At 37.6% G+C, this 15402-nt stretch overlaps 1 protein-coding gene across 1 annotated transcript; it reads left to right on the top strand.

Annotated features, from left to right (window-relative positions):
- The first annotated feature begins 2084 nt into the window (after nucleotides 1–2084).
- Nucleotides 2085–14121, top strand: LOC105923702 (activating transcription factor 7-interacting protein 2). The gene is made up of 14 exons (XM_036148258.1): nucleotides 2085–2190; nucleotides 5599–5671; nucleotides 5863–5994; nucleotides 8933–9001; nucleotides 9133–9170; nucleotides 9276–9316; nucleotides 9401–9453; nucleotides 10324–10369; nucleotides 10471–10550; nucleotides 10808–10841; nucleotides 11968–12047; nucleotides 13166–13354; nucleotides 13439–13626; nucleotides 13735–14121. Exons 1-14 carry the CDS (start codon nucleotides 2162–2164, stop codon nucleotides 13943–13945), a joined length of 1263 nt encoding a protein of 420 aa, XP_036004151.1. The 5' UTR covers nucleotides 2085–2161; the 3' UTR covers nucleotides 13946–14121.
- The last annotated feature ends 1281 nt before the right edge of the window (nucleotides 14122–15402 follow it).

The following is a 15402-nucleotide window of genomic DNA, read 5'->3' as shown; positions in this document are numbered from 1 at the left end:
CACCCTGGGAACTCTTCAGAGCTGGAGGAGGTGGTTGCAGAGAGGAACTTCTGGGGTTCTCGTTTCAGACTGTTCCCATTATCCTCAACAAAAGCAGTGGAACAGGTTAATTCGGTGTGTTTGTAAGATGTTCTTCAGTTCTTTCAAAATCCCCAAAACTAATAATAGAATATTAGTAATAACAAAAGTAATGAATATATTGATATTTTAGATATGTAAGATGCATTATTTATATGAAGAGTTATATAACAAAAAAAAGAGACGGATTAGATGAATGGTGTTAGTGCGAATGAGCATTTTAAATTCAACTGACTGGAGGAGACGCTATAATGCATAAAAAAATGTTGTTTTTAAAAGGAAATATTAACTTGATCTGAAAAATGATATGAAGAGGTCATGAATATTTTTATGGAATACAGAAAGAAATATCCGTAATGTTGGACAGCGGTCTTGAACTACTTGCTTCATCTGTTTTCTTCTGTTTAATTATTATAACTTGTTTTTCAGCATCTACTGAGCACGAGACCTGGGCACTGTAAAACAGTAAAAATCTGAACACTAGAATCTATTATTACACATCTCAGAGTAGGTCACACAGGTCTTAACAAAACACTAAAAGTTTCAGCATATCTTCCATGAATATGTGATCATTGCAGTTTGCCTGAGTATGTACAGCAAGTTTTCATGAAATGCAGACAATATGAACCAGAATAAAGACAGATCAAAGAAATGAATGTTAACTACATAATTCAAAATATTTGTGGTGTTATTACAATTAAAATAAAACCTCGAGTACAAGTCTATTAGAAAGAGTCTAGGTTTTTGTCTTTTTCCTGAATTTTCTGTCTACACTCTGGTCTTGTGGTGGTAATACGCCTTTATAGCTGGTCAGCTGACCCCCACTGAACGCCGAAACATTGCAACCGTGCTGGGAAAGGGAGAGGAGACTAACAGAACGTTTTGGATGGATAGGGAAGAAAAAACAAAATTTACTGTAGTCAAATTAACTGTAGTCCAACTGTTCCATTACCAGCAGTCCCTCCCTGGAGTAGATATTACATGGTCACCAACCGATACAGCTATACACCAATAGTTATTATGATTATATTCAAGTGTATACACATGCATCCAAAAGTTTAGGTGATAGGCTAGGTATTGCATTTTATGTTCCAGAATTCAATGTCAAAGTAAAAGAAAGAACAAATGATTGTCAGTATATACTGAGAAAAATGCTAGCAATATTGCCAGCTTTGCAATGGATAGAGGAAGTGAGACCATTAAGAGCAATTATCTGTTCACATTCAAGTTAATCAATAATCACTATACAAAATAATTTTACCGAAAGTAGATTAGACATCTTTGTTCAAATGATAGGTATTATTGTTACATTTGTGTGGCTACCAGCATAAATAGGAAAATTGCAGATAAGACTGCTAAGGTGGCATCAAAAAAACTTAGAACCATTGATACGATGATTAACTTAGGTAAGACAGAAATTAAAAGCATCATTAAACGAAGACTGAAGGAAAGGTGGCAGAAACAGTGGGAAGACGAGAGGAAAGTAGGATGGCTTTTAAGGATCCAATGGAAAGTCGGAGAAATGAGGAAAGCAGAGAGGAACAGAAGTGAAGAAACGGTTATTTCAAGACTTAGATTTGGACATACTGGATTAAATGACACACTATTCAAAATAGGAAAACATACTTCACATATAGATGTGAATATTGTGGACAAGAAGAATCAGTAGAACATGTAGTGATGTGTTGCAAGAGTTATGAAGAAGAAAGAAAGAACTTGGTTCGAAAGCTTACTGAGTAGAAAGTTACATTTGACCTGGTGGACATTCTGCACAAAAAAATAATAATTGTGTTATCAATATGTATTTAAAATCTATAATAATAATAATAATAATAATAATAATAATAATAATTAGGAAGATTTACTATTTGTAAATTATTATTTTACATATACAGATATATATACTGTATAAGCATATTTTGAAATACAAATCGCCATTCTGAGCCACACTCCTTACCAGTTGATGGCGGTAATGCACACCGATAAGATGTTTGCCAACCACCAACAAACTCAAGAAGAAGAAGACCTTAAGAGAAAGAAGAAGACGCTTCAGAAGAAGAAGAAGAAAAAGGAAAACAAACAAATGAAAGCAGAGGGACAAACCGAACATTTGTGAGTTACCATTAGTTAACTATTTAATGACTTTTAGTTTTCGTTTTGCAGAGATTAAAGCGTAAAGAGCAGAATCATAACTTAGTTTTCTAATGCCATCTTCCACTTGGAAGTAAAACAAAGCAAAACCGAGGAGCATGCGGCACATTCTAATAAACAGAGAAGCTGCTCTATATTGTTATTTAGTACAATCCTCATCTGAGGCGTACCTGCCAGAGACGTCTTTGTTTTAACCATAATACGAGTTTACCAGGGGTCTCACACCCCAGTCCTCAAGGGCCGTTGTCCTGCGACCTTTAGAGGCGTCTCTGCTTCAACACACCTGAGCTGATTAGCAGAGCTGGACTTTTAGGGCTGGTTGTAACTGGGAGCTTCATGAACTGTGCAGTTTGATGTGACCCTACATGCCTTTTTGTTGTGTTTTGATGAACTGATGACATTCTTTATTGTCACCGCGTGTTATTACCGTGGTGAAGTTTCTTTTTGGCCACTCAGAGTACACATAATGAAGGCAAACAAGCAATGAGCAAGGGTTACACTACAGTGTTTTTTTTTTTTTTTTGTAATGTTCAAGACAGATTGAATAATAAAGGATGATTAAGAGGTTTGTATGGTTGACCAGGGGTCCGTTCTTCGTTAACTCAGTAAAATTAAATCAAATCCAGCTAACTCAGTTAGCTGGATTTGATTGTTGACGATTTGGCATGATCTTGTATCGTTTGGTTCTTCGATAGACTTCCTGCACTTGTTGTCATAGCAACATGTGCGCCAGCTTAAGCCTGCTCGAGAGCAGGCTTATTTCATGTAAACAGTATTAGATCGCAGCTTTATAAGCGGAGGAGATGGGAAGTCTGTCGTTGCCATGTCCATTTTTACGACAGCAACCTGTTGCGGAAGGTGCAAGAATAATTTTTGAGTTTTTCGAATTAATCGTGTATTGCGCAATAGACAGGATCCTTTAGCGCAGCGCGACAGTGTAATTGTAGAGATATTTTTCTTGGTGGCTGTTATAAACAGACAAACACATCATTTAACAGTGGCTTTTAAAGAGGAAAAAGTTGTGTTAGAGCCATAAATAGAAACTATGTAAGTTATTTGTATGATGGTTTGCTTTTTATTTTTATCATATTCAGTAAGATTTGTTCAGGCCATTTTGTTGTGAATTTTAGTTTTACTTTGAAAGGCTTGCTTCCTGTCGAGCCGTATATTGTATTAGAAAAAAACTATGGATGGATTATCTAGACACGGAGCAATACAGTTTTACCGTGTAAACTGTGGATGACTTGGAAAAGGAAGAACTTCATTTTTTATAGATAAAGATTTTTCTTGTTAAAATTCACAGTTTGCACGTGTCCTTTACTTCCAGTGTCTAAGGAATGACACTGATATTGGATCTTTTGCATTAACAAGTGGCTTTTAAAAATACAGTATAATAATTAAAGGCTACCATTTAGTAGAATATTCTTGTACTTCACTTTTACTTGTTCCCATGTTCTAGTGGGTCCCGTGGAGGCTTTGATATAAAAGAACAAAGTAAATATCAAATTATTAAAATGCAAAAATACATACTGTAGAAAGTGATAGAAACATCTAACATGGACAGCACTTATGCATTCAATTTGTCTGCTACTTTTTGCCAGCCCTCTCTCCTGGCTTTAGCAGACTTTGAGGTGTTCACTGTCGTTTTAATTAATGACTCAAATTCGACATAACCTTCCATTAAAAGCTTGTGTTCTGCTTGAGAGAAAAACTGTGGGCGTTCTTTGTCCATGCTGAACAGCCAATAGCAGCGCTGCTGATCATTGTTTCTACTATCGACACATTTCCCCTTTTAAACAAACGCATGAACGTGCAGTTGTCTCAGATAACTCAATCCAGCCATACTAATCGTAAACAACAGGTGTGTTGGAAGAACCCAATTAGCCGGATCATGATTAGCCGGATGAAATCATCTTGGATGTGTCATTTAATCTCGGATGTTTTAAGCAACGTACGAAGAACGGACCCCAGGTGCCAGGTTGAGCTGGATAATGACAACAGCATCTCTTTAACCTTTGTTAACAGAAGAAAGCATAAAGTGCTCAAAAATATCCTGGTAGTCCATTACATCTGACAAAGAGCATATTATTATTATTATTTTATTATTATTATTTATTTGATCAATAACTTTATTTATGAAGCGCATTCATCCAAAGTGCTAAACAGTAGGTGATAAAAATAGTAAAACAAGAAATAAAACCATACAATTTCCAAAAGTAGATTAGACATCTTGATTGAAATACAGCAAGTATTGTATCAAATTCAATTGATGGGTATTATTGTTACATTTGTCTGGCTACCAGCATATATAGGCATTAATGGAAACAAAATTGCAGATAAGACTGCTAAAGTGGGTTAAAAAAAATAGAACCATTTGTACGATGATTAACTTAAGTTAAACAAAGACTGAAGGAAAGGTGGCAAAAGCGATGGTTTTGTAGGATTAAACGGAATGTCGGAGAAATGAGGAAAGCAGAGAGGAACTGACAAAGAAAACTGACAAAGAGCCCTTGTTGTTGTTATTAAATCAATAACTTTATTTATATAGCGCTTTCAGTCAAAGTGCTGAACAGTAGGTGATAATAATAGTAAAGAAATACATAAAACAATAAAATTTAAAAACAAAAGGAAACGCCAATATTGAAACCATATAGTTTAGGCATCAAATTAGGCTGGATAAGAAAAGGTGAAGTGGGTGTTTAGCTTGGCTTTAAAACCCACCACACAACATGCCTGCAGAATGTATAAAGGGAAATTGTTCCAAAGAGACGGGGCATGAGGAAAGGAAAAAGCATGCTCCCCTACAGTTTTTCTTTTAGCCTTAGGGACTTTTAAAAGACCTGTGATCGAAGCACACCGGGTGGAAGGTACAGGAACTTTCCACTACTGAGTAACAGCTTCTCCAATTGTAATAACTTCCCCTGCCAAATAGGGTTTTCATCACCTTAAATGGCAGCGCTCATTATATTGTGCTCAGTGAATGACTGATTTAGTTTTCTACCGCGGGTCTGTGCCAATGTTGTTGAAAATTGATTGGGGTCACCAGCCGATTTCGTCCTACATCTATTGAATCTGGTCTGCCAAACAAATTAAGAGTAAAAGTGAAGAGGAAGGAAAAGGAGGGTTTAAAAAACTGAAAAACCACATTAATTATTTTTGTTGCAGTCAAGCATGAAATGGGGTTTGGATACTTTTTCTTACCTTTTAATCGACCTGCTGAATTATTCTACTTTGTCAGTAATTTGTCTGCGCTTCTGCGTTTTACATGTTGCTTTTTGGCATTTGGCTTTTCCTGGCAGTGGTGTCAATATGGGACTGCGGTCTCTGCTCCACTGTAATGCAACAGTTTCTGTCTGTTTTCTTGAAAAGAATGAAGACGTTACCTCCTGCGCCGGGTCCAACAGGAGCCAGTGATATGAAGCTAAAGATCTGCCAATCACAGGTGAGAAAAAAAAACTGAGGTTTTGTGGCTGTTACTAATTTAAAGATAACTAATAAAGACAGATTAAGCCAAAGAGTTGAAAAGGAAGCATGCTATCCGTTGAGTTGTAACTATGTCAAGACTTTGGATGTAGGAGATATTTAAAAATGCAAAGAATTGCTGATTCTCACTGACCTTCTGTGTTTCTACAGGTGCAAGCTCTGATCGAGCAGGAGGTCCGTAAAGCAGTGGCAAATAAAGAACGGCAGCTTCAGAGTGTTATACAAGAAATTCAAGACACTAACAATGAAAGCAGCTTTGAAACTTCCATCCAGAAACTAGAGGTGGGGGGAAATGTTTGTGTCTTCTCTTTCTGGTTGATATGTTTTCAGCCTTGATCTCCTTTTTTGTGATTTATACTATGCTTCATTTTATTTCTGTTTCTGTTGCCTAAAATACAAATATTCTGACAACCTTTAAGCATCTATTCCTATTCAAAGAAACAAATCTTTGAGAATGTTTAGCAGAAGTTAACTTAAACTCTAAACTTAACTTAAAACTCTTGGCTTGATGGTATGGTTTTACTGCATTTTATCTTTTTTGTTTAGTATTTTTTGTCTGTTTTTGTCCTTTTTTAAATCTTTAATCAGTTATAAAGTACCTAGAAGAAGTGTTGATGCCAGTTTCACTTTGCACTTTATCAGGTTACAACTACTTATTTTAATTCCTGCATTTGTGGCATTATGAACCTACAGATATCTGACCAAACCAGACATTTCACTGAAAAGGCCCGTGCAGAAGGCTTTCATCAACACTTTAGAGTAATGAGACAGAGTAATGATCTGTTTAGAACTCTGTAAGCCTCTCTTGTCATCTGTCTGTGTCATGGGGCAGTCTTTCCTAAAGTGCTTGAGGTGTGGTTAATCAGCGTTTGTCGATTAGGGCGTGTAATGCTCCAATATCCTGACAGATTGGGAAACCACACCAAACCAGCACCGGAAAGCTTTTGCAGCAATTTTCATATTCAATTTGGATTTTGATTAACTTAAGTTGGTAAATCATTAAGAGAGGAGCATTGTGGCATGCCGTCATGTAGCACTGCTCAGCTCAAGGGAGTGCTAATGCTAACTTAGTATGTAGCACTTTCAGCATTTTGTTTTTCTTGTCTTTCCGCCTGGGACAGTGTCTCTGAATAACGATTTTGTGTTTATCGTCTATAAAGGAGGGTACATATTTTCTTCTGGTCGTTCTCCACATGTTAGCAAACATAAAAACTACCATGTAAATGTTATATATCGCAGTGGCATGTAATACAGTTAGGAAAACCTTGTTGGTATTTTGATGTTTGTTAGTTTTTGTTATACATATCTTCTTTGCTTCAAATAATATGACGGATTTTAACCAAACTATTTTACTTTATAGGTTATCCTTGATTCTATTTCATTGGATTAAATATTCAGTTCCAGTTTAAAGTGTCAGTACTGTAATTCTGAAAAGAAATGCATGATATACAAAGTCATATGAAGTGTTTTTGTAGCACATTTTGGTAAAATTATATTTAATACCTATATTAACATTACTGAAAAAAACCTAACTCAAACAGTTGGAAGAAACCTTTTGTGCAGTTATTCCAATAACTTTTTCTGCCTATTAGCTGGAAGATGTCAAAAAGCCTTGGTTTGGACCACAATCCTTGAACGTTTTATATGATTCAATGCAAACATCTATTGCTAACCAAGTCCTACACATGTATCTGTTTTTTTTTTTTTTTTAGGTGGTTCTTGCTCCTCCTCCCCTGTCACTTTCTTCTTCTCTTTCTCCTGTCCCTCCTCATCTGTCTCCTCCTCCTGCTATGACTGCCATTATTCTGTCTCTTTGCATCAACTCCACGGCTGAAACTGGCCTCCTCAGCTACAACTAACAATAACAGCAACAATAATAAACATTATAGAATTTACAGTGTTAGAATACAATAAAAAAACAACACAAGGAAAGTGCTAAACACCAAACATAGTAAGGGAATTACTCAACTTATTTCTTTTTCTTGGGCTTGTAAAAAATAGTTAATGTAGAAACACAAGAAAACAGGATGTAGTGATGCTGCTTGGTCCATTACTAGCCTGGCTGACTGAAATCACGCTGAACTTGGCCCCTCCAGTAAAGAACTTCGGCCCCACAGTTAAAAAACTGCGGTAAAAACTTAACTGGTTCATCTTGTGCACAGGCTGGTCCTGCAGACATTTTCTCTACTCATTTCTTTCTTCTTACCTTCCAGCATCTTTGCTACTTTAACTTGCTCCAGTTTTTCTTGTAGTATTATTATTATTATTATTATTATTATTATGAAGGCTTGTTTGTATCTTGCAAAATATCAGATTGAGCCTGATTTGCTGGGTTACCTGCGGGTGCGAGGGGGACTTCGCGGCTGCGTTGTATTATTTGGTAGAAAGAAAAAGGAAAAGCAGTTCAACCACGAGCAGTTAGGCCTGAAACAGACCGTCAGAACATCCCTGACTACCCCGCCCCTTAGTGTGACTGACTTTAGCCACAGTGTAGAGTAGATCCCCCGCAGTCCTGTTTCCTGGTCCATTTGAGAGGCCCAGAGGTGAACTGCCTCCACATTGGCCTTTCCTCGTCTCATAAGCCTCCAGCCTGTCAGCCTTTATGCTGTGTGCAGCATCTTCTCACAGCAACCAGGGCGGCCGCAGCTGCTCACTGTGTGAGGAATTGGTGCTTTTGGGCGCAGATTATTAATTTTTTCTTTTTTTTTTTTTAACCGCCCCTCCACGTGTCACTGAAAAAACTGCCACCCTCGTCAACTGCCCGGTTCACCCCTGCCAAAAACTGCTACTGTTTTTGTGAAATACTCTTTCAAAAGAAAAAAAAAATGCAGTTTCTGTTGAATACATTGGGGCTCGCCTACATTTATTCCCCCTTCAAATGGCTAACATTACACTGGAAGTGTATCACATTAGATGCACATTATCAAAAAATTGCCACTCTGTTTTTCAAAAGAGGTTTACCCTGTTTAAGTTTCAGATGTTTGGTTTGGTGAGTCCCTGACTGTTGGTGGAGAGAGTGAATACTATGGTAAGATCCAGAGTGCTTTCTGAGGTCTAAAAGGAATTGGAAACTAGCTATGTCACCTAAAATCAGAATAAAATACATGAAGTTTTTGCAACGTGACACAAATTTCAAGGGGACAAGACCTGAAGGGGTAATATTATAAATGTCCCTTATTTTAAATGACAAATTTTTACTGATGGATTCCTTGTTCCTCAGAGTCGAGTCGATGCGGTGTCCAGGAGAGCAGAGGTGGCTCTCGCCTACATGGCAAAAATTCAAAAACAGGTTTGTATAAACCACTACCCAGTATTTTGTTTTGATTAGGGTTCAGTTATTGTGATTCTATATAAAGGTGTTTTAATTTTAATATGAAAAATATGTCCTCAAGTTTAGTCTAATCTTCTGCGTCCTTGTAGACTTCTCCATCTTCTGCTGGTAACACTGGCGGCCTCAGGTATGTGGGACTTGCTTAGTTCTTAATCAGTGTTATAAAGACTGTTAAATGGGTGTGCAGCTTGAATAAGTGTGGAAATAAAGAGCTTTGTTGTGAACTTTACAGGCAAAGCCCAGAGCGTGTCCCTGTGGAGGCAATGTCACAAAGTAAGAATATTTATAGCAAAATTGTATCAAATATCCTAAAGAGTGCATTTGTTTTAATTGTCAGTTTTCTTTTAACCATAACAGGCACAAAGAAAACAAGCTGTGAAGCCAAAAAAGGAGCTCTTTTTGAACTCATGGTAAATATGTAGCCGTTCACCTTTTTTATTAGTAAATCATTTAAGTTGGTGTCATGTTTTTTTTTTTTTTTTTATCTTTAATCAAAGATCTCACATTTGTTTGAGAAACCTGCACATTGGGATGTGTGAATATGTGGTTTAAATGTGTTGAGGTTTATTTTTATTATTGCAATGACAAGAAACAGGCCAGTGTAAAAGATATATTAGAATGTTGCAAAAAATACTTCATTGTGTAGAGATGCAGGTAAACTCAACTTCATTAGCAGTTTCTGCATAGGGGATCAACCAGTTCAAGTGTGACATTCAAAACTGGTTGTTCACATGCAAAAGAGGTCAGACTACCAACCAATGGTTAGAGCCCTCTTAGTCCACTTATTGTCCCCAGGGGGCAGTCATGCTTGCAAAAACAACATTGTAAGAGAGAGACAGTTGGAACTGGAGGCCACCACTCCTGTTTAACAACGGGTGGTGTCTCTTCACAAAATTGCTTCCTTTCAAACCAACGTTCCTCCCTATCTAGAACGAGATCTCTATCCCTGAAAAAGTGACCGCTTTTTGTGGCCCAGATAATATCAGCCATATACTTTGAGTAAATACAACATGCAGCTTTTTCCTCTTAATGAAATAATCATTTGAAAACTCTGGTTATGATCAACAATCATGTCAAGATGCATGTCATTCCACATATATACTTGACAGTACAAATATTCATTCCACATTTATACGTGACATTAATTAACACATTCCCCCCTTAAAAAGTACAGTGGATAAAATCTGTCTGATATTAAAGTTTGATTGAAGTTTGATTCTGTCTTGTACATAAAGCTACTGATTGCTCTGACTCCTAATGCAACGCCTTTTTCCCCCCAGGAAAGCACAAGAAATGCATTAAAAAGGTTCCGTACACATAATGAAGGTAAGTTAATTTCATAGCTTGAAGAATTTTAACCTTTAATATTGAAATATGTTTTCCAGAATTTTACTTTTGCACTTATGTCGTTTCCTTTTTGTACGAAGGGTTGACCACCGCCTTGGCAGATTTAGATCAGGAGGAGCATCCACCTGTTCTTACTCCTTGGGGTTCTCCTAATGAAAAGGTAGAAATATATTTTTGTTAAATCAAATCCTTTGATTTTTAATATATTTTGAAACATTTAGGCATACATTTACTGCTTTCAATAAACCGTGTAGGTTTTTTTTTGTCAGCATCCAACTACAGGATCAAACTTTGTGAGAAGTAGTGTGAATCTGGACCATAATGCATAATCATAAAATGTTTGCAGATAACCAGACCATTGTTTGGCTAATTACATGGAAGCGCTTTTAAAAATAATCGCCTTTTTTTCCCCCCTAGGAAATAAGAGGGAGTATTTGTTCAAGTAATGAAGGTAAGTTGATTCGCTTACACCAAACATAATTTTTAGTACCGCAAACATTTTGCTGACATAGCATATTGTCAGTGGCACTGTTTTTAAATTTCAGATTTGGAGTTTTTCCTTGTCATATTTTTTTCCACCAACATCTTTTATTTGCAATGGATTAGCTGGATTTCAGTATAAAAACAATATCAAATGTAAAGTCCTTGTTTCAACTCTCATTCCGTTTCAAAGAATATGGTGAGGACAGCGGAGCTTGAATTAACGGCTAACACCGAAGCTAACCGCTGAGCCACAGGTCACCAACCTTTTTGAAACTGAGAGCTACTTCATTGTTGCTGTCAAATGAAGGGCTACCAGTATTGACCTTTTGAACTAGAAGAGTCAGCGCTCACCAATAAACATATTTGCAATTGTTTTTTTTAATGTAACATCAGAAACCAGCAAGTAACGTGCACATTGGCGTTACATGAGTGCGTCACAAAGATTGTCATGTGATACTCGAGGGACAGAGGGGAGTGAGAGCAGGACGAAAACTGACCATTCGTGCCATTCGGACCGAATGACCGGATTGTACAGAGTTTTTATATTCCTGCAGCTCTCACTTTCTACAATACAAGAAATTTTAACCTCCTTTCTCTGAATACATAATGTATTGACTACTGTCAGGATGGAAGGACCATTTCACCAAGTATAACAAAATGTTTCTGAACAGGATTACCAACTGTAGCTTTAACCAATCTTGTTTAGTTAAAGACTGGCTCATGCTTGTTCGGTATGAGGGATTGCTGCAAAGCCATGTACAATGCAGACGACTCTCCCTGTGGCTCTACGCTTCTCCAGGAGTGAATGCTGCTTGTCGGGACTTTGAAGCAATCAGCTGGTTCACTTATACAGGAAATTTTTTGACCAATCTGTATAATCTGATTGAATTTGACTTTGGAAAGTGCCTTGAGATGACATGTTTCATGAATTGGCGCTATATAAATAAAATTTTATTGAAATTGAATAGTTAGGCATATTATACATCCTACTCTCATCAGCATATGAACAAAATCCTTGCTGTTTGTTGTGATTCCTTCCTGATCTTTCTTCTTCGTCTGTGATCTGCGCCAAACTTTGACGGCTGCTGGGTCAGATTTAAGTGAGAGGAAGCCGCCACCACGTCTTATTCCCTTTGACTCTTCAGATGGTGTGGTAGGATCGGAGTCTGTCGCAGTAAGGACCTAACTTGATTATATCAGTAATTTAAAATTATTTTGAGACTTCTCTGTACTTCTATGTATTTGTTTATAACTTTTGCTTATGTGTGTTTTACTATTTACATTCCTTCTTTACCATTGCATGCTTTTTATCATTTTGTTTGTGCCTAAAGCTTTCATGGATGCACTGATAACCAATTCCTCTATCCACTTGATTGTAATTATATATGCAGACTTGCAATCCTATATAAGCCCCTAATACTATTTGTATAAATTCCTCTTGAGGAGTATCAGGCACACAGCAGCCTCTTTGTAGCCAAGCTTATGTCTTAATTTGAACTAAGCTCATTTGAATTGATTTGTTGCTTGTTAACAGACCCAGCTTAAGCATCAGCATTGCTAGCAAAATTTCAATTAAGTTAATGTTTTCTTTTTTCTTTTTTTCCATCCTTTCCTTAACTTGTTTAAATATGTTAGGGATCACTGATCTGCTGGAACATCCATCTCCAAGTTTCAATAGCTGAAAGGATGATTTAAGTTCAGAGTTGTCCTTTTCCCTCCCATTTTGCGTGCTCTGTCAGTGACAATGGCGGTGAAAGAAACCCTCAGCATGATACTGCCATCCCCATGCCATCCTCCTTTTTAAAAAAGAACCGTGTCACTGGGGCCACTTAGCCTAATCTTTGTACTGACTGACTGTAAAACATTTTCATTTTACTTGTCCATGTGGACAGTTGACAGATTCAGGTGAGCTTAAAGTTGCCGGTTTTGTCCCATATGCTGTATTCACACACGTGTTGGATCCGCCTAATATGTTGAGACTAGCAAGTAATTTTTGTGCCTCACCATGAGAAAATGTACGTTTTCACAACTTTGGCTCCATTTTCTTTACCCAGAGCTCACCGTTTCACCCCACCTGTCTCCTCCTTTGTGTCCAATGTTTCCCCTACCATTGTGCAAGTGGGGCGACTTCCCCATTAACCAGACCCCTCCCCTCCAAGAAGATACAGTAGATTATTAGCTGGACGTGTTCACAGTTGATTTTATTAAACTTTTTGTTTAAACCACAAGATTTCACTTCACTTCTTGTTTTCTGATTTTTCTTTTTATTTCCTTTTTATTTGTCAAATCCAGAAAGTTGCCAGCCAGTTGCCAGTTGAAAAAACAGAGCCAACTGATCTCCAGGAAGATGACCACGATGATAAGCTAAAACATCTTGAGCAAACGACGAAAAGGTTAAAAAAAGAGCATTCCTCTGCTGGCCACAGTAGCAGTCCTGAGCTCAAGGAAGTAGAAGGCATAGAGCTGATGAAGGATGTAGAGGTATTACAGATTCTCCACAGATGGAAGAAAGCAAACTTTTTGCGGGTCTCGTTACATTCTCCTCTTTGGTCTTCCACCCAATAGGATATGTTGTTCTGTCCACCTCTTCCCAAAATCCCTTTCCCCCCTGTCCTGAAGATGGAAGCAGCTTTGTACAGCATGCCTCAGATAGTAGAAGTAAAGCTGGCCTTCATTAAGAACCCAACTCGAATATCCGTTCTCTGGAACGTGGTGAACGAAGACCCCTGTGCACCACCTATGGAAAGTTACACGTAAGACACAATGCTAAACAAATAAAGCTGTTGTGAGACGTTCAAGTCAACAGAAAAACTTCCGAGAATCAGTTAAAACATAAAATGTTATTTCTCTCCCTGCTGCAGCATCTTCCTGACCATGGAGACATATAAAGGGAGCGGCGTCTTCCTGAAGTGGGACACGTATGACAAACTGGAAGCAAAGTCTCTGCCAATGTGCGCCCTCATCAACAAATTCAAGCGTGGGCACAGGTTATGTGCTGCTGTGGTGGGCAAAGATGTATTTGGCCGATATGGACCCTTTAGTAAAGTTGCCACTGCCATCCTACCTGACTAATATTCATCGATACTCTGAATATGTGCTTTTGTCCCTTAAAAGTTGTTTTAGTTGCAAATCAAGATTATTTTTGTGACTTTTGATCGAAGGACATTTGTCTTTGAGTTTAAATGTTTATTTTAACATAACTGTTGTATATTAATAAAATGCTTGCTACACTTCAGCAGGTCAATCTACTGGGTCTTTTGGGATGATGTATGTGAAGAACAATTTGTTGCACATCATCAGGTGTTTTTTCATGTTTAAAATGGTCAACCTATAGTACGTAGTGAATCAGATCATTTTCCTGTTTTAGGCCTGTTGGAACAATTGTATCAAGTTTTCTGCACGGTTAATGTGTTTGAAACGGCAACGGCTTTGCTCGTGTTTTGAGTTCAGTGCTTCATGAGTCAACCAGCAGATTGCTATACTTTTAAACTTCATACATTTTACCTGTTAATCCAAACAGACCTGTTAAATCTTTATTGGATTTAAACCTATAACCGTCAAAGTTCATATCATGCTTTTAAAAATGTTGTAATGCAACTTAAAATTGTTCATGTTGCAAACGTAAAGAAAACTTTTTTTATCACTAATTTCAGAAAGTAAAATTCATAGATTCATCGCACATGGAGTGAAATATAGCCAGCTCAAAAAAATAAAGGGAACACTTAAACAACACAATGTAACTCCCAGTCATTCAGACTTCTATGAAATCAAACTGTCCACTTAAGAAGCAATACTGACTGACAATCAATTTCACCTGCTGATGTGCAAATAGAATAGGTGGAAACTAAAGGCAACCACCAGTGTATTTCAAGCCTTCTTGTAAGATCATGATCTCAAGATCATGGCTTACAGATCATGAAACTCAAAATTTAGCCACTCAGAAAAGATCAATAGAGAAATTGTGAAGCTTCTGAATAGTGTGTGGATTTTTTTATGCATTCAATACTTGACTGAGGCTCCTTGTGCACAAATTACTACATCAACGGAGCCAATCAGCCTGTGGTTCTGCTGAGGTGTAATGGAAGCCCGGACTGGTTTGATAGCTACCTTCAGGTCAACTGCCTTGTTGCCTTCCTCTTAACAGGCCAGAGATTTTCTATGGGGTTCAGGTCAGCGGAGTTTGCTGGCCAATCATGAACAGGAATACCACGGTCACTGAACCAGCTTTTGATAGTTTTGTCAGTGTGGGCAGGTGCCAAGTCCTGCTGGAAAATTATACTGGCAAAGCTTACTGGTAGCAGGAATATTGAAGTGTTCTAAAACTTCTTAGTAGTCAGCTGTGTTGCCTTCAGAAAACACGGACTAATACCAGCAGATGACATGGCGCTCCAAATCATCCCCGACTGTGGAAACACACTGGACTTCAAACGAAGTGGATTATGTGCCTCTCCTCTCTACCTCCAGACTCTGGCACCTTGATTTCCAAATGAAATTAAAAACTTTACAATAATCTAAAAACTTTCAAATAA

The sequence above is a fragment of the Fundulus heteroclitus genome, chromosome 16 (genome assembly GCF_011125445.2).
Source record: "Fundulus heteroclitus isolate FHET01 chromosome 16, MU-UCD_Fhet_4.1, whole genome shotgun sequence".
In the NCBI taxonomy this organism is placed as follows: Eukaryota; Metazoa; Chordata; class Actinopteri; order Cyprinodontiformes; family Fundulidae; genus Fundulus; species Fundulus heteroclitus.
Note: the sequence above shows the minus strand (reverse complement) of the source record. Positions and strands in the feature narration are given on the sequence as shown.